At 41.0% G+C, this 27,485-nt stretch overlaps 1 protein-coding gene across 1 annotated transcript; it reads right to left on the reverse strand.

Moving 5' to 3' along the window:
* Positions 1-9,872: 9,872 nt before the first annotated feature.
* LOC138157208 (zinc finger protein 425-like) lies at positions 9,873-21,760 on the reverse strand. Its single transcript, XM_069082788.1, has 4 exons — positions 21,190-21,760; positions 17,600-17,726; positions 16,514-16,672; positions 9,873-14,332 (listed from the first exon to the last, which is right to left on the reverse strand). Exons 1-4 carry the CDS (start codon positions 21,745-21,747, stop codon positions 12,069-12,071), a joined length of 3,108 nt encoding a protein of 1,035 aa, XP_068938889.1. The 5' UTR covers positions 21,748-21,760; the 3' UTR covers positions 9,873-12,068.
* Positions 21,761-27,485: the final 5,725 nt, after the last annotated feature.

A 27,485-nucleotide genomic window follows, 5' to 3' on the forward strand; every position in this document is an offset into this window, starting at 1 on the left:
TAACAGGAGCATTCATCATTGGAACCTCATCTCACCTCCAAAAAAAGGCCTCCTTCTTTTCCTTCCCTTTTCAACCTTTCCCCCTTCCTCCTCACCTATTCCTTTCTAGGCTGTTCTCTTTCTTTGTACACAGAGGATACCTTCTCCTCACTGCTAACCCTTGGTTTGACCCCAGTGCACCACTCATTCCTCTTCCCTTGTTCCCCTGATGTACTTTTATGTATCCTCCCATGTTGTAATGTAGTCCCACAAAAGAAACATTCACCTCTAGGGAGTGTTACCAGGTTCTATCAATAATACCCAGTCTCCTTCTTCACTGTTACCTCTACTGGATTTCTACCTTCACCTCTGCCTCCTTGTGTACATTTAGAAAGATGTCTCTTACAGATCTCTCTTTTGTCACTCTCTTGCTGTTATTGTCAGTTGCATTTATTCACCCCTCCTGCATTTGTTATTTGGTGTGTTCAAGAGGTGAATAATGTCTTCAGTTCTGGTTTTCTTTCTAAAAATGTTTCAGACCTTTCTTTGTTATTGAATATACATTTTTGGTACTGTATGGTTAAGCTCAGATTTGCAGGATAGGTAACCCTGGGCTGTATCCTGAATTCTAGTGCTCTTTGGAACACATTATTCCATTCCTCCCTCCTTTTTGTAATGGATGTAAAATTCTTGTTGCTGTTCAGTTGTTTCAGTCATGTCCAACTCTTTGTCACCCCTTTTGGGGATTTTCTGGCAAAGATATTGGAGTGGTTTGACATTTCCTTCTCCGGCTCATTTTACAGATGAGGAAACTGAGGCAAACAGGGTAAAGTGACTTGCCCAGGATCACACAGCTTGTAAATGTCTGAAAGTGGATTTGAGCTCAGGAAGATGAGTCTTCCTGACTCTAGGTCTGGCACTCTATCCACTGTGCCAGCTAGCTAGTTGCCCCTTAACCTTGCATTATTCTAATGTCCTTTCTTTTGTATTTGAAGGTTTTTTTTCCCTGATGGCTTACAAAACTTGTGGTTTCTGAATAGAATTGTTAAATTTAATCAATATGTGACTGGGAGTTTGCAGTCTTGGGTTTATTTCTTAAGGTGAGCTGTGATTAAATTTCTTTTTTTTTTTTTTTTAAGCAATCGGGGTTAAGTAACTTGCTCAAGGTTACATGGCCAGTTATTATTTCTGGGTGTGGTGCTGAGTATCTGAGCCCGGATTTGATCCAGGTCATCCGGACACTGGAGCCGATGCTCTTACTCACCGAGGCACCTGGCTGCCCCTAAGCAATTGGGGTTAAGTAACTTGCTCAAGGCTACACGGCCAGGTGTTTCTGGGTGGGTGCTAAGTGTCTGAGCCCAGGATTCGATCTCCAGGTCTTCTCAACACTGGAGCCGGTGCTCTTACTAGCTGTGCTACCTGGCCGCCCCAGCTGTGATTAAATTTCAATTGGAATTTAATTTTCTATGTTTAGGAATTCTGAACAATTCTATTATTTTCTTCATTATACCTGTCTTTGGTATATTTTGCTTGTATAGTGAGCATATTTTCTTTTAATGTTTTTTGCTTCTCTTTTAGGTTGTCCTTGAGAGAAATTATTTTTCTTATATATTAATAACCAATTATTAAAGTAGGATTAAAGTTTTCCTTTCTATTTCCTCATTCAGAAAACAGCCTCTTGCAGGTTATTCTGTCAGTTTCTGAAGGACATTGCTGATGGATGAGATTGCCCAAATCCTCAGAGTAAAAGCTTTTCGATCTTGGGTGGTACCCTACCCAACTGGAAGACCTTAAAAAGATAATCTTATCTAGGTGGAATTCTTACCCCACTATTGTTTATTGTTCATGGACTGGGTAAAGATGGATGCTTTTGTCTAGAAAACTGAAGGCAGCTGAGCTTCATGTCCTCAGCAGGAGAGACTAAAGGCTTTTTCAGCCCATATATTTATCTACTTTTTAAAACCACTTCATCCCACTTTTTTTTTGCCTTTTTTTTAGAGGGGCAATTGGGGTTAAGTGACTTGCCCAAGGTCACAAAGCTAGTAAGTGTTAAGTGTCTGAAGCTGGATTTTGATCTCAGGTCCTCCTGACTCCAGGGATGGTGTTCTATTTACTGTGCCACTTAGCTGCCCCTTCATCCCACTTTTAAACCATTCATTGATCTGAGTTGATTTCTACCCTCAAGTACAGCTCCCTTTACAAAGGCTTTTTAAAGCAATCAATGTTCCCCAAAGTTCACCTTTGGTTCTGAGAGTGCCACTGACCTAATTTTATTAATTGTCAATGAATTAATTTTAATTATTTTCTAGTCAAAATTAATAAATTAATTATTAATCACCCAGAAACTATGTCTCTCAGACTTTTCATTCATCACATCCTTCACTTATGTATAGTTGCATTCTCATGTTCTCTTTTTGTTTCTTTGGTAAGACTTTGCCTATTCAAATTTTTCTATTCTGTTCATTTTTTTTTTTTTGGAGGGAGGAAGGCAAGGCAATTGGGGTTAAGTGATTTGCCCAAGGTCACACAGCTATAAGTGTGTCTGAGACCAGATTTGAGCTCAGACCCTCCTGATTCCAGGGCTGGTGCTCTATTCACTTTGCCACCTAGCTGACCCCTGTTCATTATTTTTACTGTGTATGACATAAATTCTCCTGTCATTGTTTTCATTTCTCTTTAAAACCACTCAGGAATAGTATGTTGTGGTTCCCTGTTCTCAAATTCCTCTGATGATTTAGAGGATATATTTCCTTATGTTGTTACTGTTTTTCCTGCTGATTTATCTGTTTATGTTCAAAGTCTTTTGAGTTTTCTCCTTGAAATCTTTCATACTTTTAGTAATTTTTTCCCTTTTTTTTCTTATTATTTCCTGACTTCTCCTTCTGATGGTGGTTTCCTTGGGAACTGGATCTGAAAGCATCTCAACCTCCTCCCACACTGGGCAAGTCACAGTTCACCAGCCCAAGTCTCTGCCCCAACTGACTTTTGAGTGGTCGGAACTGACTCCAACTGAATGCTATGGTCTTTCCCTCAGGTTTGGTGGAATGCTGTATAGCTCCAACACACACACACACACACACACACACACACACACTGTCCTGCCCTGTCCTTACTCTTTGTTCCTCAGTTCTCTGGCCTGATCCCAGCAGTTCAGAGTTTCTTTCCCCTAGTATCATCAATTAAATGCCTTGTAGCACTGGTGCTTCCAGGTTGCAGCCCCTGGCAGGCTTTTGCTCTTGATGGATTGTGGAGGCCTAAACAAATTTCTGAAGCCTGGAGCTGGGGTTTCCACAGCACTAGAAAGAGGGAGGAAGAACCAGGATGCAGGGGTGAGTTTTTACATTAGCCTGTGTTGTCCTTGAGTCTGCTAATACAACTTCTTCAGTATTGTGGGCCATGGGAGAGGGCTGCTGAGTGAATTCAAGGTCAGTGGGTGTCAGTTTCTTGGTTTGTGGGTTTATTTTTGAGAGGGGGTTTACCTTCTTTTGGATTCTCTGTAACCTAGACAATGGAGACAGCTGAAGTTTGCTTTTACCTTTGGTGCATTATATTTTTGAGAGGTTTGAGAGGTTATAGGGATCAGAGAAAATGTCTAGTTTGCTATCTTTTTACTCCCTAGCTCACCTTGTAATTACTAGGGCTAGTTCTCTTCTGAGTCCATAACCTGCTCTTTTCTCTGCTCCAGAGATCACACTCATTGAAACTGCATCTCATCTCAAGTGATGCCTGTTTGTGTGGAGAGGATCACAGATTTAGAAATGGAAGAGATCTTAGAAAGGCATTGAATCATTTTATACTGAGGAAACTAAGGCATGGAGGAATTTAACCACTTATGCAAGGCTGTGCAGTTAGTAAGAATCTGAGACAGGTATTCTAGACCCTTTTTATGAAGGCTGAACACCTTCCCAGTGGAATGAAAGGGATCCTAACCAATAGAGGAGGAAATAAATTGGCCATGCCTCTAGGTGCCTTAAACAGCCAAGTGTTAAAGAAAGTTGAGAAGTTTGAGGTAGTTGAGGCCTGGAGCCAGCAGTAGAAGAAGAACCTAGCCCCCATGAATGGATTCTCCCTTGGGAGAGAGGGTTTTCTGGCTCCTTTCTTACCCTGCCCCAAACACAGGTTGACCATGGTATCCCACAGCACAGCTACTCACCCAGGAGAAAGCCCACCTAGTTTTTGTAGAGCCAGTTACAGGAACAGTTGAGGGAACAGTAAAAGGAGCACCGCATCTGGAGTCAGAAACTCTGGGCCCAAAGACTTTGTTATTTACTAATATGTGATTTTGGGCAAATCACTCCTCTCTGAACCTCTGTGCTGTTGTTCTTAATCTGTAAAATGCTCATTCTGTTTCTACCGTATGATCTCTGAGACTCCTTTCAGCTTTGACAATCTGTAAAAATGACTAAAAATTTAGGTATCAGTCAATAAATGTTTATTAAGTATGTACTATTTTCTGGAGATACAAATGCAAATATGAAAGGCAGTCCCTACCCTCAAGGAGCTTACAATGTAATGGGAGCAGACAGAACCCAAAAGGAAGATGGAAGGGGGGGGGGAAGAGGGGAGGCAGAGGATTAGGGGGGAGCCTGACAGAGAAATCCAAAAGAGTGCAACCAACAAAGAGATAGCTGACCTCAGTCCCCTTCTTAATGGAGGTTTTAGAGTTCATGGCTCCTCTCTTCTGGTCAGAGAGGCAGAGGTTACTGATGAGATGTGAGTACCAAGGCTGGATCTTGCAGGATGATGCAATTTCCAAATGATGAGCCTCCTGGGGCATGATGAAGCAGTCCAAATGAGTCCCTGCTAACAATGAGAAGGAAATGATACAAATTGAGCTCTCCTGTCTGCTGTTCAGTGAAGACAGAACAGGTAGAGACAGGATATATCCTAAGATACATTCCATGCATGGCCTATGTTCAAGAGCTTGATAACAAAGTGAGGTCACAGTCATAGCCTTCTGGATTTCAGAATCTACTGTCACTAAACTATGCTTGGTGATGGAACCATGGAATCAAAGGAGCACAGATGTAGAGGTGAAAAGAATTCCCTCATTTAACAGATGAGGAAAGAAGCCCAGAGAAGGCAGAGCTGGGATTTCAATTCAAGTTTTCTGACTCAAGTGCAGCAGGATTTCAAATGTACCAGCTACTTCCAACTCAAGGTCCTGTTGGGTCCTACTAATGTAGGGCAGTTGAGCTCAATCCCTTATTAAAGGTAAGCTCTCAGATTTAGAGATACTGTGTCATTTCCTCTCACCTTTCTCAAAGCTCCCTTTGCAATTCTTTTGAATTCCCATTACTTTGTAGGCAAAGCTGCTGCTTAGTGACTTCCTTCATGGGCTAGTCAGCTTCCTCCAGATCTTCTCCTAGAGTTGCATGGTTTTGCATCTGGAAATTCTAGTCTGGAGAAGTAAATGCCTCCCGGAATCTCTGTTTTCAAGAAGGGCCCAGGCCAAGTCATCTTTCATTCCTTTCCTGGTTCTGCTCCTGACTTTCCCACCGACCTCCTTCCCCTCTTCCAGCTCCCTTAAATGTGTTGTCTTCACTCATTAAAATTTAACCTCCTTAAGGGCAGGTCATATCTTTCTTTTTGTTTATGTTTTGCTTCTATTTGTGCCCCTAGCTCTCAGTACAATTCCTGGCACATAAATGTTTGTTGCCACCCATTTGCAAACTTGAATTTAAGGAGAGATGATTGATGCAGCCTTTTAAAAAGTTTTCTCAGTCCACAATGCTAGCCATATCTGATGGCTGTCTTTCACAGTATGTTATAAACTCTGTATTTATATCTTTAGGACTAGAGAGATGGAAAATGCAGGGGAGGAAACATGTACCCTCTCAATGAGAGGCTGCCATAACAAGTACAACACACTTTATATTGTTTGGAGAGGTGTATGGTCACACTCAAGTAAGCTTCTTTAAGGCAAGCTAAACATGCTGCTATATCCTCTTGAAATCACAGCCACCAGGTGAAGAAGAGGCTTTGGTCACTGTAAGTAGCTTGATCAATCAGAAATACTATAGAGAATATTTTCACTTTATAAACAAAAGCCAAACCGGTTATGAACTAAGAGCATGACTGGAGTAGAATCAAGAAGGCCTAGGTTCAGTGGTCCTTCTGATACTGATCAGCTACAGGTTCAGAACCATTCAGAACTCCCAGGCCAGTGTGAGTAATCATCACTTCAAAACTGCAGTATTAAAATCTCCCTAAAACTGGTCTGCTTGCTAGCAGTCTCTCCCTTTAATTCATTTTCCACAACTGCCAAAAATAATCTTCCCAAAACAGTGATGGTCTTATTTCCCTGCTCAAGCAATCTCAATGACTCCTAACTGCCTCAAAGATAAAATACAAATTCTTGATGGTATTTAAAATCCTTCTTATTTTGGGTCTAGACTTCCTTTCCACGTTTATTTCCTATAAGGTCCTTCATCCATTGCTTCAGTGGAACTGCTATACTTGCTGTCTTTCAACTCAGCACTCCTATTTCCAGCTTTCTAGCTTCTGGGTAGGCTATTCCTGAAATACACTTCCTCCTCTCTGCTTTTAAAATCCTTAGCTGCCTTCAAGGGTAAGCTCAGGCACATTTTCCAATAAAAAGCCTTTCCTGATTACCCCAGCCCCACCCAGAGGCAACTAGGTGGTACAGAACCATAGAGTGCTGGGCTTCCACATAGGAGACCCCAGTTAAAATTTGGTCTTAGATCCTTACTGGTTGTGAGGCCTTGGGAAAGTGACTTAACTTTTGTCTGACTCAGTTTTCTCTGCTGCAAAATGGGGATAATGATAGCCTTCACGGAGTTTTAAGGGTCAAATGAGACATGTTTAAAGCCTAATGCCCCGCTGTTTCCTTCCTCCCTAGATGCTGGTATTTACTCTCAAGTCAGATAATTTCATATTTACTTTTTTTTTTTTTAAAGCAATCGGGGTTAAGTAACTTGCTCAAGGTTACACGGCCAGTTATTTCTGGGTGTGGTGCTGAGTATCTGAGCCCGGATTTGATCCAGGTCATCCCAACACTGGAGCCGGTGCTCTTACTTGCTGAGCCACCTGGCCGCCCCATATTTACTTATTGTACAAACGTTTTACCTCTAGGTAGGATGCAAGTTTGTTGAGGCAGGAACTGTTTTAGTTTGTCTTTGTATCTCAATAGTATGGCAGCGCCTCTGACCAAATCTAATTAGATTTACTCTATCAACATATATTACCCGTGGAATTATTGATTTTTATTATAGGTAGTGATTGAGGGATGATGCTGCTATGGCTTTGCTACTTTAATATTTGCTACTTTAACTATTTTCTGCAGTAGTTTTTTTTTTTAAACATAAGCAACCAATAAAATACCAAAATTAGGAGTCACAATCTTTTAAAGATATACATAATTTGGATGCACATTCCACTAAACAGTTATTGGAGTGACAATAAACTTTTTTTTTTTTAACATTGATGCTTGGTTTATAAACCTCTGTCTTCTGTTTTGGCTGGGTAGGCATTAATGGGAATTCCATCAGTAATAAATAGATTACTGTATCACAAGGGTTCAGCTAGATAACATGAAACTTGCTATTTTTGATAAACATTTGTGCATAGTATTGTCATGGGTGTTAGGGATAAATAAACAGCTATGGTGTGGAGGCAAGGACGGATTCTGAGTCAAAAGGCTTTGGCTTAAATATCTATCTGTTTACTGGCAGCATGATCACAACCAGCCTGTCACTTCTAGAAAGCTGTTTTTCCTTTAGTGGTAAAATTATGCTACTGCCTGCAGCACCTACTTCATGAGGTGGTTTTGAGGGCAGAGATGGTATTAGTGGGAGGAGAAGGAGCCCCTTTTTAACCAGTGTTTGGAAATATGTCCTTACATGTATTCATTTCAGTCATTTACAGTAAACTATACCAGTTAGGGGTTTATCTTGCTTAGCATTCCTGAATTAGCATAGCCTGAAGCTGGATTTTTCCCTATAGGGTGTCATGGTGTCTGGTCAGGCCATACATTTTTTTAGTCCAAGCACTGTAAAACTGGACTCATAACCTGGATATTCTCTATTACATTTCTGTTCTTTCAGAGATAGTATGTATGCTGGCCTCCATTTCACACCCATAACCATGAAGGCTGTATGTCACTTCAAGAGTTGGCCACATGGTATAAGAGAGAGGGGAATGAGGAGACAAGAAAAAGTTTAAGAGAATGGAAATAAGGTTCTGGGACTATCTTTGTCTTCTTCTTCAAACCAAAATGAGAATGAAAAATTTTAAGATCTCCCTTGAGAATCCTGCCTACTTTAGAAAGCGATGGAACAGGGGCGGCCAGGTAGCACAGTGAGTAAGAGCACCGGCTCCAGTGTTGGGATGACCTGGGGATCGAATCCGGGCTCAGACACTTAGCACCCACCCAGAAACACCTGGCCGTGGAACCTTGAGCAAGTTACTTAACCCTGATTGCTTAAAAAAAAAAAAAAGGCGATGGAACAGAACTAAGTCTCAGTAAAACCAGGGAATGCTCTCAAATATTCACTGCCCTTGGCAGGTAGTACATACAGGTTAAGGGTTGTAATAGCAACCCAGCAGATTATCTGGAGCAATCTCCTCCCAAACAGGAGGGAGATATTAGAGTTATTCCACAAAAGGGAGGGTTATCTCAACTGAATGGTAGTGGAGAAAACCTCCCAAATGCAACCCTGAATAGAGTGCCCACTTAGAAAGCTTCCGTAATGACATATTTGAGTAGTAGTTTCCAAATTTTCTGCCCTGACCCTGTCCATTAGGTTTTCTATATTTTGGGCCATCAAGAACACATTTGAAGCTAAAATCCTGAATGCAGCTTGCTAAAAGGATCGCACCCCAAACTAAAAACACTGATCTAAGCAAACCTGATAGGCAAGCTCACACGATGATGTGGAATGCAGCCAGGCAGCAAAACATTTAGACTGCTTGACCAATTCATATCCTCATGTTTACTTCAGGCAGGGAAAATTACTCCTAGGTACTGCAAGCTCTATAAAGAGGTTCCTTCCTCAGTTTGCATATGAATGAAAAGGGTCTAAGGCTGGCCTGTTTACTGATAACTCTTCCCCAAAAAGTTAGAAGAGATTCAGGTCTGGAGCTCTGCACAAGCAACACTGACAACTGACAAGGTCCTAATGAACTGGATTGAGTTGCCAAAATGCCTTCAACTGGAGGGCAAGAGATCTACAGTGAGAAATCACTTGGGTCTACCTTCTGGAGTTGGTCTATATACCACGAAATGACCTATGTCACCAAGAACTTGGCATAGCCGTTTGATGGCTATTTTGGATAACAGGATGTCTAAGCCTTCCTTTGGACACCCTGGGTAGATGAGTAAACAAACTTGGTTAACCTTCATATTGGAAGCAGAGACCTGTAACTGTATTTGGGCATTACCAGAAAGCCAGTGAATCCGGTGGCATGAGTTCAGTCCCAGAATCTTTGACAGGTTGTGTCCCCTACCCCACTGGCCCTATTTTGGGATTATATTTCCTCTGTTTCCATACTAGAACCTAGAGTGTTAAAAAGACAGTAAATGGACAAGACGGACGTTTGAATTAATTTCTTCTTCTTGGGTGACATTATCCCTGATCTGCAGAGTACAGCAGTTTCACCAGCCAATGGCAGAATCTTAAATTATAACCAAGACCAAACAGCAATGTCTGCCCTAAAACAAACTACTCTCAATTCTTGTTCCTGATGGGATTTCCCCCTTAGAATGGAAAGACAATGATTTTACTTGTGCCTCTAGCACATCTTCTACGCATTATATTGTTAGGAACTTTTATATTAGTATATGGTTTTATACTTGAAACTGTTGTGCTTTTTGTGGTAGCAAAATAGTGGAAACAGAATGGGTGCTCATTGATTGGGGACAGCTGGACAAATTGTTGTAGAGGAATGTAATGGAATACTGTTGCATTGTAAAAGACAAGAAACACATAAAGACTTATACAAACTGACAGAACAAAGTAAGCAACACTAGCACAATATACACAATGACTACAATAATGCAAATGAAAATAACACTAAAAGGCAGAATTCAAGATACAGTGAATAATTTTGGTCCTAAGAACAGATGACAAAATTTTTTTCTCAGTAAAGGTGGGGAACTATGGGATCAGAATACTGAATACACTGCCAGTTGTTTTTGCTTAACCATTTTTGTTAAGGCAGAGCTCCATATTAGTAAATGGCTGTGGCATTAAAAAAAAAAAAAGCATCAATTTTTAAGAGACCCCAAAAGGAACTATGTAACATACCTGGAAAGAATCCCAGTGGCTGAATCTATGTGTATAAGCCTGGGCCTCTACCAGCAGATTTTAGCATTAAAGATAGGATCAAAAGATGGCAAATAATGAAATGGCTCAAGGTCCACCCCTACTAGCTCTAGCTTCTAAACATATACAATGTAGGCTTTAACCCAATAAAAGGAAAAACTTGGTCCTGACACCCAGGCTTTGGACCTTTTAGTCTGATGTCCATGGTGATATAGGTAATCACAGTGGCCAGCAAGAGAAAACTACCTATTTATGCCTCTCCTAACAGGCCAATTATCTCCTAGATGTTAAGTCTAATGCAGTCAAGGACTGGGTCTGTGGAAGATAGTTTTATTACTGGGTTGACTACACATGCTTATGTTCTAAGTTGTTGCTTTTCTGCTTAAGTTACAGTTTACCAGGAATTAGTTTCTCTTTGCTCATATAGTCCCCTCCAAGAGAAGATATGAGTGTCACCCGTCACAAGCTTGTCTTAGCCCTTGCCTCCCTTTAAGGACCAGGCACAAGACTGTCGCATATATCTCAAAGGCACTACCAGCAGTTTTATATCTAGCCAGATTTGTACAATTGCCTGTCCCAGGGCACTGAGTCAACTCAGAACATGGGAGAGTGGTTCTGCCTACTATGCATTTTTAAATTTTGATTATGGGGTGTATTGTGTTCCCAGTAACCAGGAATTAGGTCCAGGATGAGGCATGGCTTTTTAAACTGTGCATCAATTTAGGGCCTGTTATGTATCTCTCGAGCGAGAGACCATTGTACAGTGCCTGATACTAGGCATCTTTTGAACACAACTTAAGTTGTTATTTTCTGTGCCTCTTAATCTGAACCTAGGCACCAAGGGGCTTGTGCACTACTACTTTCAATAGGAGTTATAGGCCTGAGGAGGCACAGTACAGGGGTAACAGAAAGAAAAGCTAGTTCATATCTCTATTCTCCAGACTTAAGGGGAAAGATTCTATCCTAGCTAATTTTTTATTTCCCAGTTGGGTTCCAGTTTCAAGGTGCTCTCAGTATTTGCTGGAGAAGCTTCTCAGTGGTACTGTGAAAAAAGAAGGAACTGGATTATGGGACCAAATGATTTTTTCCAGCAATGAACAGGAAGCATGATTGCAATGTGAAGCTTCAAAGTTTACTAGGTGGCCTGTCATCTTTGCATAACAAAAGCCCTAAGTTCTGGGCTTCCACATCCCAGGCTTGTCTGTCAGCTGCTGCAGTGGTTCATCAGAGAGCCAACAGTCCTGCCACATTCAATTAAAACAGTTATTAAGTGCCTATTCTGTGCAAGGTGCTAGTTAGTTAGATGCTGGGGATACAAAGATAAAAAATAACAGTCCTTGCCCTCAGGGGGGGGGCGGGGGGGGGGGGGGGGGGGGGGTTACAGTTAGAGGAAAGGGTTGAGATACCATGCACATAGATAAGTATGATACACAAAGGAGAGTGCAGTAGAGGCAGTGGAGAGGTTTAAACAAAGTGCTTTAGGAAATCTGAGTAGGGAGAGAGAACATTTTACGCTCTGGAAGCTCAAGGACATCCTTGATGTTGTCAATTCTGTCTCAGCTCCAGTGACCCTGTTATTGGTCCAAAATGCTGCCAAGTCCAGAGTCTAGTTCACTTGGGAAACTCCAGGGCATGACCCTAGTGAGTAAGCCCATGCAGAGGGATGCGCTTAAACTGCTGGGAGAAGCCTTTGCCTCCCTTGCTTGCAGGAGAAGAGTGTCTCACTATTAGCTAGGCACTGGTGGGCCTGGTGGTTACTGAGGTTTTTGTTTTTTTTGATGGAAGCTTGTCACATTCAGAACACTAGGAGGGTTCATCTCCACTGTGAACTTGAATATGTTCATCAAGTTTAGATTGCTTAGAAAAACACTTGTCACATTCGTTGCAGGAAAACACCCTTTCCCCCTTGTGCAGACGTTGATGGGCCTTCATTCCAGCCTTCCACCGGAAACTCTTGTTACACTCAGGACACTGGAAGGGTTTTTCACTTGTGTGTACAAGCTGGTGGTTTGTCAGGCTTCTCTTCTGACGGAAGCTCTTGTCACACTCAGGACACTGGAAAGGCTTCTCCCCAGTGTGTACTCGGATGTGCTCCGTGAGCCTAAACTGATCGGCAAAGTTCTTGCCACACTCACTACAGGAAAATGGCTTCTCCCGCTTATGAATTCGCTGGTGGGCCTTCAGATAGGCCTTCAAAGAGAAACTCTTATCACAGTCAGGGCACTGAAATGGCCTCTCACCCCTGTGGAGACGCTGGTGGGCCTTCATCCCGGCCTTCCAGCGGAAGCTTTTATTACACTCAGGGCACTGGAAGGGTCTCTCACCCGTGTGAACAAGCTGATGGTTGATAAGGCTTCTCTTCTGACGGAAGCTCTTGTCACACTCGGGACACTGGAAGGGTTTTTCCCCAGTGTGCACTCGGATGTGTTCTGTGAGCCTAAACTGATTGGTGAAGTTCTTGCCACACTCACTACAGGAAAATGGCTTCTCTCCCTTATGGATTCGCTGGTGGGCCTTCACATAGGCCTTGGAAGAGAAGCTTTTGTTACATTCAGGGCAATGGTAGGGTCTCTCCCCTGTGTGTACCAACTGGTGATTAATTAGACTCCTCTTGTGACAGAAGCTCTTACTGCACTGAGGACACTGAAAGGGCTTCTCTTCGGTATGTACCTTGGTGTGACTGGTCAGCTTAGATTTATGAGTGAAGCCCTTGCCACATACTCCACAAGAGAATGGTCTGATCCCACTGTGTAGGCGCTGGTGGGCCTTCATGTTGCCCTTGAGACGGAATCTCTTATCACACTTGGGACACTGAAAGGGTCTCTCACCCGTGTGCATGAGCTGATGGTTGAGCAAACTTTTCTTCTGATGGAAGCTCTTATTACACTCTGGGCACTTGAAGAGAAAGGCTATATCTCCCATATGCATAAGCTGGTGATGAAGAAGGCTTGCCTTCTGTCGGAAGCTCTTGCCACATTCAGTGCACTGGAAGGGCTTCTCTCCACTGTGGACCCTCATATGTCTGGTAAGTCTATACCGCTGAGTGAAGCCTTTGCCACACTCTCTACAGGAAAAGGGCCAGTCCCTACTGTGTAAACGTCGATGGGCCTTCATGTGGGACTTTCGACTGAAGCTCTTGTCACACTCAGGGCACTGGAAAGGCTTTTCTCCACTATGTACCCTCATATGTTCAGTGAGTTTATACTGGTGAGTGAAGTCCTTTTCACACTGTGTGCAGGCAAATGGCCTCTCTGTGCTGTGTAAGCGCTGGTGGGCCTTCATGTAGGATTTTCGACAGAAGGTCTTACCACACTCAGGGCACTGGAAGGGCCTCTTTCCTGAATGTAGCTGCTGGTGTCTGAGGAGGTACTTCCTCTTAAAGAACCTCTTGCCACACACTGGGCAATGGAAAGGATTCTCACTTGTGTGTAATTTGATATGGGTGATAAACCTAGCTTTCCGAATGAAAACCTTACCACATGTATTGCAGGAAAACTGTCCATTTCCACTGTGCAAGCTTTGGTGGGATTTCAAACCAGCCTCCCATCGAAAGCTTCTATCACATTCAGAACACTGGAATAGTTTTTTCCCTACAGGGATGAACTGGCGATAATGCCGGTTCACACTGTAGCTAAAATTCTTCTCACATTCACTAGACTGGAAGCACTTCTTCCCATAATGCAAATGCAAGCTAGACTGCTTTCTCACTTTTTCTTTGCATTTTGAGCATGTGCATGGATTGTTCTTTGTGTGGTTGCCATGGTGTTTCACTAGATGCCCTTTTGCCTGGAAGTTTTTCCCAAAGACAGGATAAGAGTAAATTTTTTGCCCTAAGGGAGATTCCTGGTGATTGGCTGAGCTGAAGGTTTTGTGGTTTTCATATCTGTCACTCTGGGTGGAGTCCTCTAATTTTGGAATTGAAGTCTGCATCCCTTGGATGCACAGATATTCCAAGGTGGCTTTTTGACAAGATTTGGAGGAAATTTCTTTCCTTTCCTCTGAGCCCTGTCTTTGAAGACCATTTAAATCACCTTCTTCTTTTTTTGTTCTTGCAGCTCCATGATTCCCTGGAATTTAAAAGAAAAGACCCCATCACTATTTGTTCTTAAAGTGAAGCAGGTATTTCCCCATTTTACAAGTGAGTTTGAGAAAGTCTATTCTGAACCATCCTAGTAATTCAGCTTTTAGCTTTTCCTAGGTCTCTCTCTCACAGAAGCTATAATTTTGCCCCCAAATCCCTGATCACTAACCAAATATAACCAGATTGCAGGGACCCAATTTAAATGTGAAAAGCATACTCCGAGGTAACACTGACAAAAATAAGGACTTAAGTTTTCTATGTATTGAATAACATGTCAAACCCTATCAGCTGAACAGATTAATCCAGAGAATGTAAGACAATATATGGCAAAACAATATTTTAGAAATATACATTACTGTTACATTTTCTCTAGCCTATGGAAAAAACTGCAAGTTGCACAGACTTTTTTTTTTCACTTTAAAAATGCATTTTAAAAATTATTTCCAGTAAGTCTACTAAAGATACTAAATATGAGAGATGAATTCTTAGAAGCAGAGGTATATGGACCCCAACCTTTGACCAGGCCCTATGTAAAGGTAGAGAGTTTGGGGAACTATATCCCTCCCCTGTTTTCAGCACTGCTTAAGAAAGATTTCCTAAAAGACAGAACAAAGGGACTACCAGGCTTTCAAGAAAGGTAAGTAGAAGCTTGTCAAAAAACCCAAGGTGTTAACTGAGGATTTTTTACTCTCTTTGCCAAGGAGGCCTATGTTGGGGCAGATGGCCACATGGATGTGGAAGCTGTTCCTCAGCTAAAAATTATGAGACAAGAAGGAACAGTGGCAACTGCTGAAATAGGAGTGAGGGAATGGAGTGCCATATTTTATTTTATTTTATTTTTTTGGCTTTTTGGCAGAAGGAAGGCTGGGCAATTGAGGTTAAGTGACTTGCCTAAGCTCACATGGCTAGTAAGTGTTAAGTGTCTGAAGTTGGATTTGAACTCAGGTCCTCCTGACTCCATGGCTGGTGCTCTATTCACTGCACCACCTAGCCACTCCTGGAGTGCCTTATTTTAAATCAAAGTTGAGGTAGTATAGGTAGTAAAAAAGAATATTGGCTATGTGCTCACAAAGTGAACCTGTCACTTAAATCAGTGTGACTTTAGGCATGTCATTTAATTTCTCTGAATTTTTCTTCACCTGCAAATCAAGAATAGGTAAATGCATAAATAAGTAAAAAATAAGTAAATGCACAAATTATAAAGGCCCTTGTATTTGTTGAATTGAATCAAAGGCCATAATATATGTAAAACTGTTTTGTAACTACACAGTTACAAAGTATACCTATTATTACTGTTGTTTTTATTAATACAACATAATACCAGCAGTAATAATAATAGTTTATATTTATATAATTCTTTACAGTGATATAATAATTCCATCATGTCCTAGGCCCAAGTCTTTAAGGCTATTCTTTAACCAGGATAAAGCAGACTGTTTATTGCTTAATCCAGGTGAAATTATCAGCTACTTTGTTTTCTTTAGGAAAAGGCATACAATATGGCTCAAACTTGTTTCTTTTTATTGTTACAGTCTTAGCTATAGCTTTGGTCCTTTTTTGGTTTTAGATACATGATTTACTCTCTTACTAGCAGATCAGACCAGGTACCCATAGACCCCAGTTATATTATTATGGGAGCAAAATGTTAGTGGTCTAGAGTACTGGTATCAAACTCAAAATAGAAATGGGGATTACTAATCAATATATAAAGGTCCCTAAGTCCCTTGACTCCCTTTTAAAATGAAATGTTATCTATAATTTATTCTGTTTTTATTTATTTTGTTGAGTATTTCTCAGTTACATTTTAACCTGTTTTAAACTGCACTCAATGTACTGTGACCTATATGTCTGACACCTCTGCAGAGGTATCCTGGCCCAATGGTCCACTGGGAAGGAAAAGCCAACATGAAACAGCATTCACCAACCACTCCATTTGCCTCTAACACATAACATTTCTAATTTTTAGAGTTAAGAATTCCAGATTCCCTAAACATGACAAGAAAGATGGAGAAATAGTCACCTTATTCAATCTAATAGAAATAACAGTTCTCAGAATAACAGGAATATTTACTTGAAAGGCTATGGAACCCTTGAACATTTAGCTCCATGATTCTCAAATGTCTCAAAACTGTGGCCTTGGAAGAATGACTGATTTGTTCTCACTTACCCCTAAACAGTTTCTTCTCAGTGACTTTCAAATTGAAATGCTTATAAGCATTCAGGCTGACTCCTATTTCTGCTTGTTCCAAATCTTCCCAATTCCCGACAAATAATACTTCTCCTAGTTCAATCCGGAATATCAAATCTGGTTTGGGAATGGTATAGTCTGTCAAGAAAGGTCACATAAAAACCATTTATTTTCTCTGGGTGTTTGGCCTGAAAGCATGTATTGATTATTATTCCTCAATACAAACTTTATTGTTTTGATTATTATTATAAATGGATTATTATAATAAGCTATTATAATAATGAATAATTATAAATTGATCACTATTATTGATTATTATTCCTCAATACAAACTCATCATGCCAGTCTGTGTGTATGTTGTAAGTGTGTGTGTGAGAGAGAAAAAGACAGAGAAAGAGTGTGTATGTCCACACTTAATCCTGTTTTTTTTAATGCTCTCCCATCTCAAAAAGCCCTTCCTAATTCTTATTGACAATAAAATCCTACCCCTTCACAAAGCTTTCCTCTAACTATTCCAATAAACATTAATCTTTCACTTGCCACAATTCCTATAGTACATGCAATATATACCACCAAACTGGTTTCTTCATTATACAGTTTTGGCATTTTATTTGCCAATAGTTTCTTACTTATTTTATCGGTCTAAGTCTTAGTTTTCAACAATCATAGGCTCCTAGAAGATAAAGCACTGTATTGTGCTTCCCTAGCAGACCTCACTGAGGGATAACCAATGGGCCTCCTCCTGGATAGCCACCATCCAGCTCCATTGTTGTTGCTGTTCAGAAGTTTTTCAGTCTCTTTGCGACCCCATTTGGAGTTTTCTTGGCAAAGACACTGGAGTGGTTTGCCATTTCCTTCTGCAGCTCATTTTACAGATGAGGAACTGAGGCAAAGAGGGTTAAGTGACTTGCCCAGGGTCACACAGCTAGTATATGTCTAAAGCTGGATTTCAGCTCATGAAAATAAGTCTTTCTGATTCCAGGTCCTACACTCTATCCACTGTGCCACTTAGCTGCCCTCCAACTATATAGAATTGTCTAAAATTTTTTAGTAAATACAACTTACCCAAGGAAACCAGGGTTGAGTAATTGGCCCTCATCACATGCTTATAAAGGTCTTTCTGCCAATCATCTAGGATATCCCATTCTTGCTCTGAGAAATATATGGCCACATCATCAAACTTCACTGGGACCTGGAATTATAAGCATCATATTGTCATTTAGTTTTACCAGTGCGATTGCTGTTCATATAGAGACTTTGCAGTTGTTTGTTTCAAAGGGGGACTACAAATTTATTCCAATAATGGCAATTAATTTAAAGAATACAGAAAAGGATGGGGTGATTTATATGAACTGATGGAAAGTGAATTAAGCAGAAGCAGGAAAACAACATACACAAGGGCAACACTGGAAAGAACAAGAAATGGAAAGAAATACTAAAGGTAAAGAACAAGAAAATAAAAATGGAATATAACAAAATTGTACTAACCAAGACTGGCCCCAAACAGGAGATATGAAAATACATTCTTTCCTTCTTTGCAGACTATGGATGTGAATCACTGAATAGAATGTAGGATTAGTTTTGAACTGCTTTTTTTCTACTTTATTATAAGAGATGACTGTTTGTGAGGGACAGGGGAGATAATTATTTGGAAATGAAAGTAAAACAAAAGGCCCATAATTTAAAAAATAATAAAATCTACAGTGACTATATTAATATAACAACAACACTACAATCAGCCATTGCAATGACTAGTCTTCATCTCACTAGAGAAAAAGTGGTGAAGCACCATCTCAAAAGAGATGTAAAGGACCATAGGCCTATGGCATCAGATATGGTCAGGTGGTTTTGTTTAACAGGTTTTCTTTGTTACAAAATGCGGGTTCACTGTTGGTGGTGGGCAGGGGAAGAATGTGTGATACTCACTGTGGTATAAAAAACAAAAGTCACAAAGTTTAAAATTTAAAAATTCCAGCTAATGAAAAACCAAAAACAGAAAAAATGTTCAATATCTGAACAATGGTTAAACAGGCTGTCATACATCAAAGGCAATGGTACATATAACCACTGAAAAAAGAGAAATATGGAAAAGATTTTATAAAGTAATGCAAAACGGGGTAGGCAAGAGAAAAAAGATATGGAAGACTTTATTTACACTGATTGGGAAGGATCAAATCTGATTTCTTTGATGTAGAGAATTCCATATGAGAAATTTCCTCTACAAATGCAAATGGGCATTTTCTTGGCAATTTATAGTTCACACTTAGTACAGTGCCTAGCACACAGTAGGTGCTTAATAAATGTTGACTGGAGAGTTACACTGGACACTAAGAGGTTAAGTGACTTGCCTGGGTTTACTCAGTCTGTATGTGTCAAAAGGGGTTACTTGAGCCCAGGTTCCTGCCTGACTTGAGGTCAGCTCTATCCACCATAACACAATGCTTCCTATACCTCCACTCATAACTATGTAAAAAAAATCCATAACACACTTGAATATATAAAAGGATAACAAGAATGTTAATTATTACTGGCATGCCATTGGTTTCTATGTTTATTTTGTCACTGCAATTTAAAAAAAAAAAGTCCTCACGAACTTTGTTTTATTTATAGCTTTTCAAACCAGACTAAGCAGGTAGCAACAAGGGCCTATAGTTCTCTTATTTATTGCTTCAGCCAATAATTATTTGTCTGACCTTGGCCATGTCTCCTCTAAAACTTAGTTTCAACTGTAAAATTTACCCTACCTCAACAAGATGTGAACATTAAATGTTATATACTTCAGTATTCAAATTTATCTGATTAATGGATCTATAAACTATAATCCTACTGCAGAAATCTCTAATGTCACTTCCTTTTACTAATTTTTCTAGTACTTTGAACAATAAATTAATAAATATTTATTAAGCACCTACTGTGTGCCAGGCACTATGCTAAGCCCTCAAACAGAATGCTTAATGTAGATGTAGTACTGCCCTCCAATTAGGAGTAAAGAAACTCATCTTGCCTGTCTACCCTGTGGCTCATATCCTTGGTCTCCCATAAATCTGTCACCAAGGGATTCACTATGTAGGCTAGTCATCAGTCTTCCCTCAAACTATTTTACTAGCCAAAATTCTTCAATTATGTTTCTTTGAAGATATTCTTTATACTTGTTTAATTCCTTGTTTGTAATATATCACAGTGTGCTTCCACACACCATGTAACCTTCCACTGGCTTCTGGGGTGATTCTCAACTTCAGTTCTTTGGAGACTATAGACTTCCATGACCTGTAGCCATACAGCATCACAGAAGGTCACTGGTATTTAAAAGACTGTCTTTCTGCTTTAGGTAGAAGCTTTGGGTGTAATTTCCAAAAGGCAATCCAGTTCGCCTCTTCTTGTTTAATTCTGAGCCCAGCTGATTGTTCAGTATTCCATGCTGGTCCAAGACACACATGTAGGCATACAGTCAGACATACACACATTAAGAATGTTGCATAAATTTTCAGATTTGGCCACTCTGTTAGTTGTCCTTGCTTAACTAATACATGTAACCAGTCAGAGCATATGCAGCATTCCATGATTGTAGATCTACAGTTAGAATGGCCCTTGAAAGAGGAAAGGAGAAGCATTTATGATGCCTACTATATTCTAGGCACTGTGGTAAGTACTTTTTACAAACACTCCTTACAACAACCCTGAGGGGTTGCTGCTGCTGTTATTCCCATTTTACAGTGGAGGAAACAGGCAAACAGAAGTTAAGTGACTTGCTCAGGGTCACAAAAGTGTCTGAGACTGGCTTTGAAAGCCATCTAGTCCAACTACACCATTTCACAAATGAGAACACTGAGGTTCAGGGACATTAAGTGACTTGCCCAGGTCACACAATTTTTTTCTTCTCACAAGTGAGTACTGAATTTTGGTGCTGGGGTGGAAGGGGTTATCCATATCCATTTGTATGTGTATGTGGAGATATATCTATATACACACATGTGTAGGAGAAGGGGAAGAAACTAGTTGATGGTAAGCTCTACAGACTGTCCAACAGCATATCACAGCCTAAATAACAGGCCTTCTAGGGTTCAGGGACAAAAACGCTTAAATAATACCTATAATAAAGTGCTTTAAAAATAGTTAAATGCTGCAAAAAACAAAACAAAACCCGGTCCTTCCACTTCTTCAACCACCCTCTCACCCACCCTCCAAGTCTTATCTTCAAGCTAAGCAGCCCCAGTGTCTTCCCCTCTGCCCTTGGAGGCCGAACTTCGCCCTGGACGGAGCGGCCAAACTGGCCTGACCCTGACCTTTGCAGCCCCCACCCCTCAGCTCCCCTCAGTCCCCTCCAGGCTGAGCTCGGGTGTGAATCCTGCGCCCCGGTCTCCCCGCCCCCCAAATCCGCTCCTGGGGGCAGGATGCGCCTGCCTCTGCTTCCCCAGACCCAAAGATGGGGGCCCCCAGCAGCTCGGGGGCGCTCCCGGCTCGGCTAGCCTGATGACTGCCTCTCTGAACCGGGCTGTGCTCGGGTCCGGGAGAAGGGCAGGCACCAGAAATCCGGACGTCTCCACACTTCCCTAGAGCAGCGGGTCTGCGGCGTCCGGCACTGAGCCCTCGGGGATGCCCCGGAGCTGCAATCCTGCCCCCGCCCGCCCGCTCCCTGGCCCGGCCCGCAGTCTCACCAGAGCAGGCGCCGCCGCGGCCATGGCCCTCGAGATCGAGCCCGGGCCCCGGGGAGGCTGCGGCGGGGAGGGCTGCAGAGGGTCCGGCCCTTCCTCCTTCTTCCTCCCGCCCCGCTCCGCTAGAGGCCCGGCCCAGGACGTCCGGCCCGGGAGGGGGCCGTCCGCGCGGAGGACGCGGAGCCAGGGGCTGGAGCGGGGCAGCCCCGGTAGGGCCGGCGCCCAGCTGGGCTGCCCCGGGCGCCCGAGCACCAGCGCCCGGGCCCCGGCCCCAGCTGATCGATCTTCCCTTACAACCCGCAGCAGTTGCCGGGTACACGCGGTGCATCCTGGGACTCCAGCTCTGCACCAGCTTGGGACGCGGACACTTAGCGGGATCCTATTACACAGCGCCGCCTCCGGTGTGGAGGAGTAAAGGCGTGTTGGCGGAGTCCGGGACCTGAGATCCAGTGGAGGTGATGGGAATCTCTTCGCCTTCTCCCGGGTTCTGAGGGATCGCTCAGACCCTCTTACATCAATCCTGGTTGGCCCCGGAGTCGCTTGTCGATCTTCAGGGTCCATCAGCCTGGGGAGACCTAAAGCTGCACCAGGTTATATTTTATTTTTTCAATGAACAAAAATATGCTTCTCTCCTTCCCATCCCACCTCCCCTTGGGAAAAAACAAAACTCTTGTAACAAACATGCCTAGTCATGGAAAATGAATACCCAGCATTGTCCATGACCCGAAGCATGCCTCGTTCTGCATTTCGAGTCCATCTCTCCCTTAGGAAGTGTATAACATGGCTGAATTCAATAACCAACCCCTCAATTCCACTGTCTTCCCTCTGTTAATAATTTCCTATTTATCCTGTATATATCTTGCTTCGTATACATTTGTTTGCATGTTGCCTCCCCCATTAGATTGCAAGCTCCTTGAAGTCAGGGACTGTCTTTTGCCTCTTTTTGTATCCACAGAGCTTCACACAATGTCTGGCAAATAGTTGTGCTTAATAAATGTTTATTGAATTGAATGGAACCATTTATTAACAAAAATGAATGTCGAAAAATTACAAAGAATAAGGTTGGTACCGAGGAAAAGATTATGAGAGGGCACCTCCCCTGTCTCCTTTGCAGAGCATTGAGGCAGGGCCTAGTAGAGTTCCATGGGTATGAAACACTGAATATTTTGTCAGATTTTTATATAATGGATTGATCAGTTTTGCTGATTTCTCTCTCTTTAAAAAAAATATAGACTGTCTCTAGAAGAAAGGATACAGGGAGAAATGTAAGTGGTGTAAAAACAAAACATCAGTAACAGTTTATTTTTAAAGACATATATTAAGTGTGACCTATGTTCACTGACTTAGAAAGCAAACTCATATGCAGAAGGAGGACAGATTTGGAAGTGTAATTTAAAAAACAGAAACAAAGAAAAGAAAAACATCAGTTGAGTCATTGATTCGATAAGGAGTCTACTATGATCACTTAAAAAAAACCAAGGTGATGTAAAAATTATGACAGGTAGGTCCCCTCAGAGGTATATTGGTGCATATTGAAAAAATATTGAAAAAATCAGAGGAAGTCTGAGTGGACATCTGACGTTGAGTTTGCTAAATAACATGGCTGAAAATCTCACAGGATGAGGAGTTGGGAGGAGTTGGCATCTTCACTGTTAGAAGGAGCACTTGCATTGAAGAGGTTACATTGGCATCAGGCAAACTACAGCCTCAGGGCCAAATCCAGCCTGGCTACCTATTGTTGTTATTTTTACAGCTTGTGAGCTAAGAATAGTTTTTACATCTTTACATGCAGTTCCATCAATGCATGAGTAAGGCACTGTGTTAAATTGGTTGTGTGAGAAGATACAAATTGATATGTCTAAGACCCTAGTATCAAGGAGTTCACAATCTTACTGTGGGTGGGGAGGGTAAGAAGGAAGGTAGATGGGCAGGAGTGGAGAGAAAGTACACAACTCTGATGCCAAAGGGAGTGATGGGGACAATGTCTAGGCAGTTTAGCCTAGTGTCTGGCACATATTAGGTACTTAATAAATGCTTCTTGGTTTGACTTACTCAATTCTTAGTTTGTTTCTGTTTCTCTACCAAGGAGAACATTTTACACTGAAAGTGATGAAACAAAAATTACCAAGAGTTGAAGAATTGATACCCAAAACAAGAAAGGAGGCAGTAAGGGGACATGTAGCTATCCCTGAAGTATTTAAGTTAGCATTTAAGTATATGAGTCATCTTGGCTCAGACGAACTCCATCTCTTGAATCCTAAAAAAATCCAACAAAACTGGCAGATGTGATTTGCTGAGCTGCTATCCAAAACATTTGAAAGATCATGGGAAAATGCTTGGGATACTCACTGTATCCCAAAGAGATCCAAAAAAGGGAAAAGAACCTATATGCACAAAAATATTTATAGCAGTTATTTTTGTGGTAGCAAAGAATTGGAAATTGAGGAGATGGTCATCAATTGGGGAATGGCTGAACAAGTTGTGGTATATGATTGTGACAGAATAATATTGTGCTATAAAAAATGAACAGGTAGATTTTAGAAAAACTTACATGAACTGATGCAAAGTGAAGAGGGCAGAACCAAGAGAACATTGTATGCTGTAACAGCAATAACTGTAAGGATACAATTGTGAAAGACTTAGCCACTCTGATCAACACAATGATCTGTGACAATTCCCAAGGACTCATGATGAAAAATGCTATCTACCTCCAGAGAGGGAACTGATAAATTCTGAGTGTAGATTGAAGCATATTTTTTCCCTTTATTTTTCTTGCTTTTTTTCTCAACATGACCAATATGAAAATGTTTTGCATGACTTCACATGTATAATGGGTATCATATTGCTTGCTTTCTTAGTGTGTGTGTGGGGGGGGGGAAAGACAGGAGAGAGGAAAAGAATTTGAAACTCAAAATAAAAAAAGAAAGAAAAAATTTAAAAATAAACTTAAAAAAAATTCCATGTAAGTTTGTACCCAGCTCTGTCATAAATCCTAGGAGGATTATGTAAATAAAGCTGCATTTTTTCTGTTTATGGGTTTGTGGCTAATATTGTTGCAATTATGCTTTTGGTAGCTAATTCTAGAGGTGTCAAAAATTGTATACCCTTAGTGGGACCCATTGAGGTTCACAGGCTTTCAGATGAAATCTCCTTGATGGGGACAATTCACCCAAGGGAGTAGAAGTTATGTAAACACAGGTATCCAAAGAGAAGGAATAAAAAGAGAAAACTGACTAAATTTTTAAATTGTGTGAATTTGGGGAGTAATTGTTAAAAAAAACCCACCCTTCTCATACTTCACTCTATTATTTCTTCAGCCATGGATTACTGGCAGAGGGAAATCTAGTATATCTTTTTCTAGCTCAGTTACTTGTGTTTTAGATAGATAAACAAGCTAGGCTGCAGCAGGAAATAGCATTAAGAAGTGCATAGGTGTTTTTTTTCAAGGACCAGAAGAACTCAGAGGGGTAGGGAGTGGGGAGGAAAAGCAGTGTGAACTCTCATCGTGAGACTTCTAGCCAAGTCTTGGTCTATGTAGACCAACCTTGTATAGTTTGGCTTGGCTGAGCTTCTCTTAATCCTGCTTTGGTGGTGGGGAAAATCTCTAGGATGGTCAGTTCATGAGTTGTGTTGTCATATTATTCAAGGGTTTTAATATAGTCAGACTTGAGGGCAACCAGATGGGAGCTGACGCCTTCAAAAGAGTAAAGCAACGAAATAGTTAGAAAAGCTCTGCTATCACCTTAGTGTAACTGCTTCTGCACTCCTTACTGTTACTCAACATGTCTACATGGGCTGATTCAATGTCATATTGGCCACATTGAAGCCATGTGTCCCCTCAATAAAGCTTTACTGTCATGTGCTCCATGCAGAGGTATGCTGGAATGCATTTAACAGCTATTTATGTATGTACAACACTGTTTTAAGTTTAACCTGCATTATTAACATTTTCTCCATCACTTTCGTAACTTTAAAGAATCAACAAGGGGCGGCCAGGTAGCACAGCGAGTAAGAGCACTGGGTCCAGTGTTAGGATGACCTGGATCAAATGTGGGCTCAGATACTCAGCACCACACCCAGAAATAACTGGCCGTGTAACCTTGAGCAAGTTACTTAACCCCGATTGCTTTAATAAAAATTTAAAAAAGAATCAACAAAACAGTACATCAAACCCTGACTTGTAGCATTTGTCAGTTTCTGAGGTGGAAATGCTCACATTGAATATTTAACAATTGGTTCTTGCCAGCCCATACAAGCTGTCTACAGCTATATACTGTTTCCCTGGCTCCATGTATCCCTGTCCTGGGCCTTGGTATCCTGAACCTCACTAAACTGGCATTCAGATAGTTATTGAGAGGCTTTAGCTCTGCAGCAGGTAGACATATAAGATTAATGGGAATAATCATTTACTTCCCATTTTCTAATTCTATACTTCATCAAAAAAAATAATATATCCCATAATCTTAGAAATGAAAGCAATACTCATATTTATATATCTTTATTTTAATTCAACAAAACATCAAGGACACATATCCACAGTGGCTGGTCCTTAATAAAGGTGAAACATGACACAAGGCACAGAACATTTGTGAGACAGCATACATGATGGCTCCGTCTTTAAGACTTTGTACTTTGGGGGGTCAGCATTTTAGAGTGCTAGCTCTGATTTCCTTTTTCCCACTTTGGGTTGGCCAATATTTTAATTGATAAGGTAAGTGCAATTTTTTTTCTCTTGGCTTCTGGGACTATATCACAAGGTCTTTGGATATTACTATGTGGGGAAAGTTAGGAATTGGTGGAGAGGGTTAGCCTGGCTTGTGGTTAGCCTAGCAAATGTATCATTCACAACACAAATGTAAAGATGGCTATTTAACATGGCCTTTTCAATTGCTGATTTTCTCATACGTGTACCTGCAGGGAGGGATAGGTGTGGCATTGCGAGGTCTCTTAAAAACCTTTTAAAAGTTCAGGCATGCAGTAGGTAGGCAAAAGTATATATATATACTATAATATATATTTAAATATTAATATAGGTATCTGTCTAAGTGCAAATATATACGTTATTAAACATTTAATAAGCCAAAGTGTTGCAATAGAAATATATATATATATGTACATAAATATATATAGTAATACAAACATCACTGTTTTTATATGAAGTCTCTTGTATAGGGGTAAGCACTTGCAGCTACAATCATATCTTAGTTCTGTGATCAAAAATCAAAGCGGCTTAATAATTATGCATTTGGGTTATGATTTTCTCCATAGTTTTGGCTTGTAGAAAAATGGGAACTTTGTATTAGTCTTTATATAAGCAGAGATCAAAATTCTACAGTTACTTCTCTTCTGTTGATGTATCAGAGGCAGAGGCCATTGTATCAACTGTCTATTAGACATTTCAAATTGAATGTTTCATAGACATATCTAATTCAGTATGTCTAAAACAGAACTCATTGTTTTTCCTTCCAAACTTACTTCTTTTGGCTTTCCCCCATTTCTATCTAGGGCACCACTATTCTTCTAGTTTCCCAAGTTTGTAACCTTGGTGTTATTTTCAGCTTCTCATTTCTCCTCACCTCATCTATTCAATCAGTTAACAAATCTTGCCATTTCTACCTTTCCAACATCTCTAGCAGCCATCCCTGTCTTACTACTCACACAGCCACCACTTCATTTCAAGCCCTCCTCACCTTTTTCCTAGTCTGTTGCAATGGTCTCCTGATTGAGTTCCCTACCTTAAGTCTCTCACACTCCAAAACAAACTACACATTTAGTGTAGGCTGCCAAAGTGATTTTCCTTATGCTAAGGTCTTAACTATGTCACTCACTTGGTAAACTCCAAGGGCTCCCAATTGCCTCTAGGTTCAGATAGAAATTCTTCTATTCAACTTTTTAGGCCCTCCACAACCTTACTTCAGCCTATATTACCAGCCTCTTTCCTTCTGCCCTCTATATCCAGCTAAGATTTTTTTTCTCTGTTCCTCATACATGGTATTCTGCCTCTTCCTCTATGCCTTTGTCCTGGCTGCTCCCCATGCCTGGAATATAATCTCTACTCATTACTTTTGATTAAGGATTAAACCTCAGCTCTAACCAAAAGGAAAGAGAAGAGGAAGGATGTAGAGACAGAAAGAAAAAATGAAAGACAGAGCCTATGGCAAGAACTGATTTTTGTAACTACATGACAACTACAGCAGTTGCTTTTCCTGAAAAAAGAAAATAAAATCACAGTTGAATGTTGAAAGATTTTTGATTTTCTGGGGCTTGCCAACAAAAACAATCATATTAAATTCTTACTT

The sequence above is a fragment of the Petaurus breviceps genome, unplaced genomic scaffold (genome assembly GCF_028583685.1).
Source record: "Petaurus breviceps papuanus isolate PSGF00001 unplaced genomic scaffold, PetGlider_PUasm1.0 112, whole genome shotgun sequence".
Classification (NCBI taxonomy): domain Eukaryota; kingdom Metazoa; phylum Chordata; class Mammalia; order Diprotodontia; family Petauridae; genus Petaurus; species Petaurus breviceps.

Coding starts and splice junctions, on each gene's coding strand:
- LOC138157208 (XM_069082788.1), bottom strand. CDS start 21,747: ATGGACCCTGAAGATCGACAAGCGACTCCGGGGCCAACCAGGATTGAT. Junction 16,673..17,599: donor CTCAACCCTGGTTTCCTTGG/GTAAGTTGTATT, acceptor CTTTCTTGACAG/ACTATACCATTCCCAAACCA. Junction 14,333..16,513: donor TGAGAAGAAACTGTTTAGGG/GTAAGTGAGAAC, acceptor TTTAAATTCCAG/GGAATCATGGAGCTGCAAGA.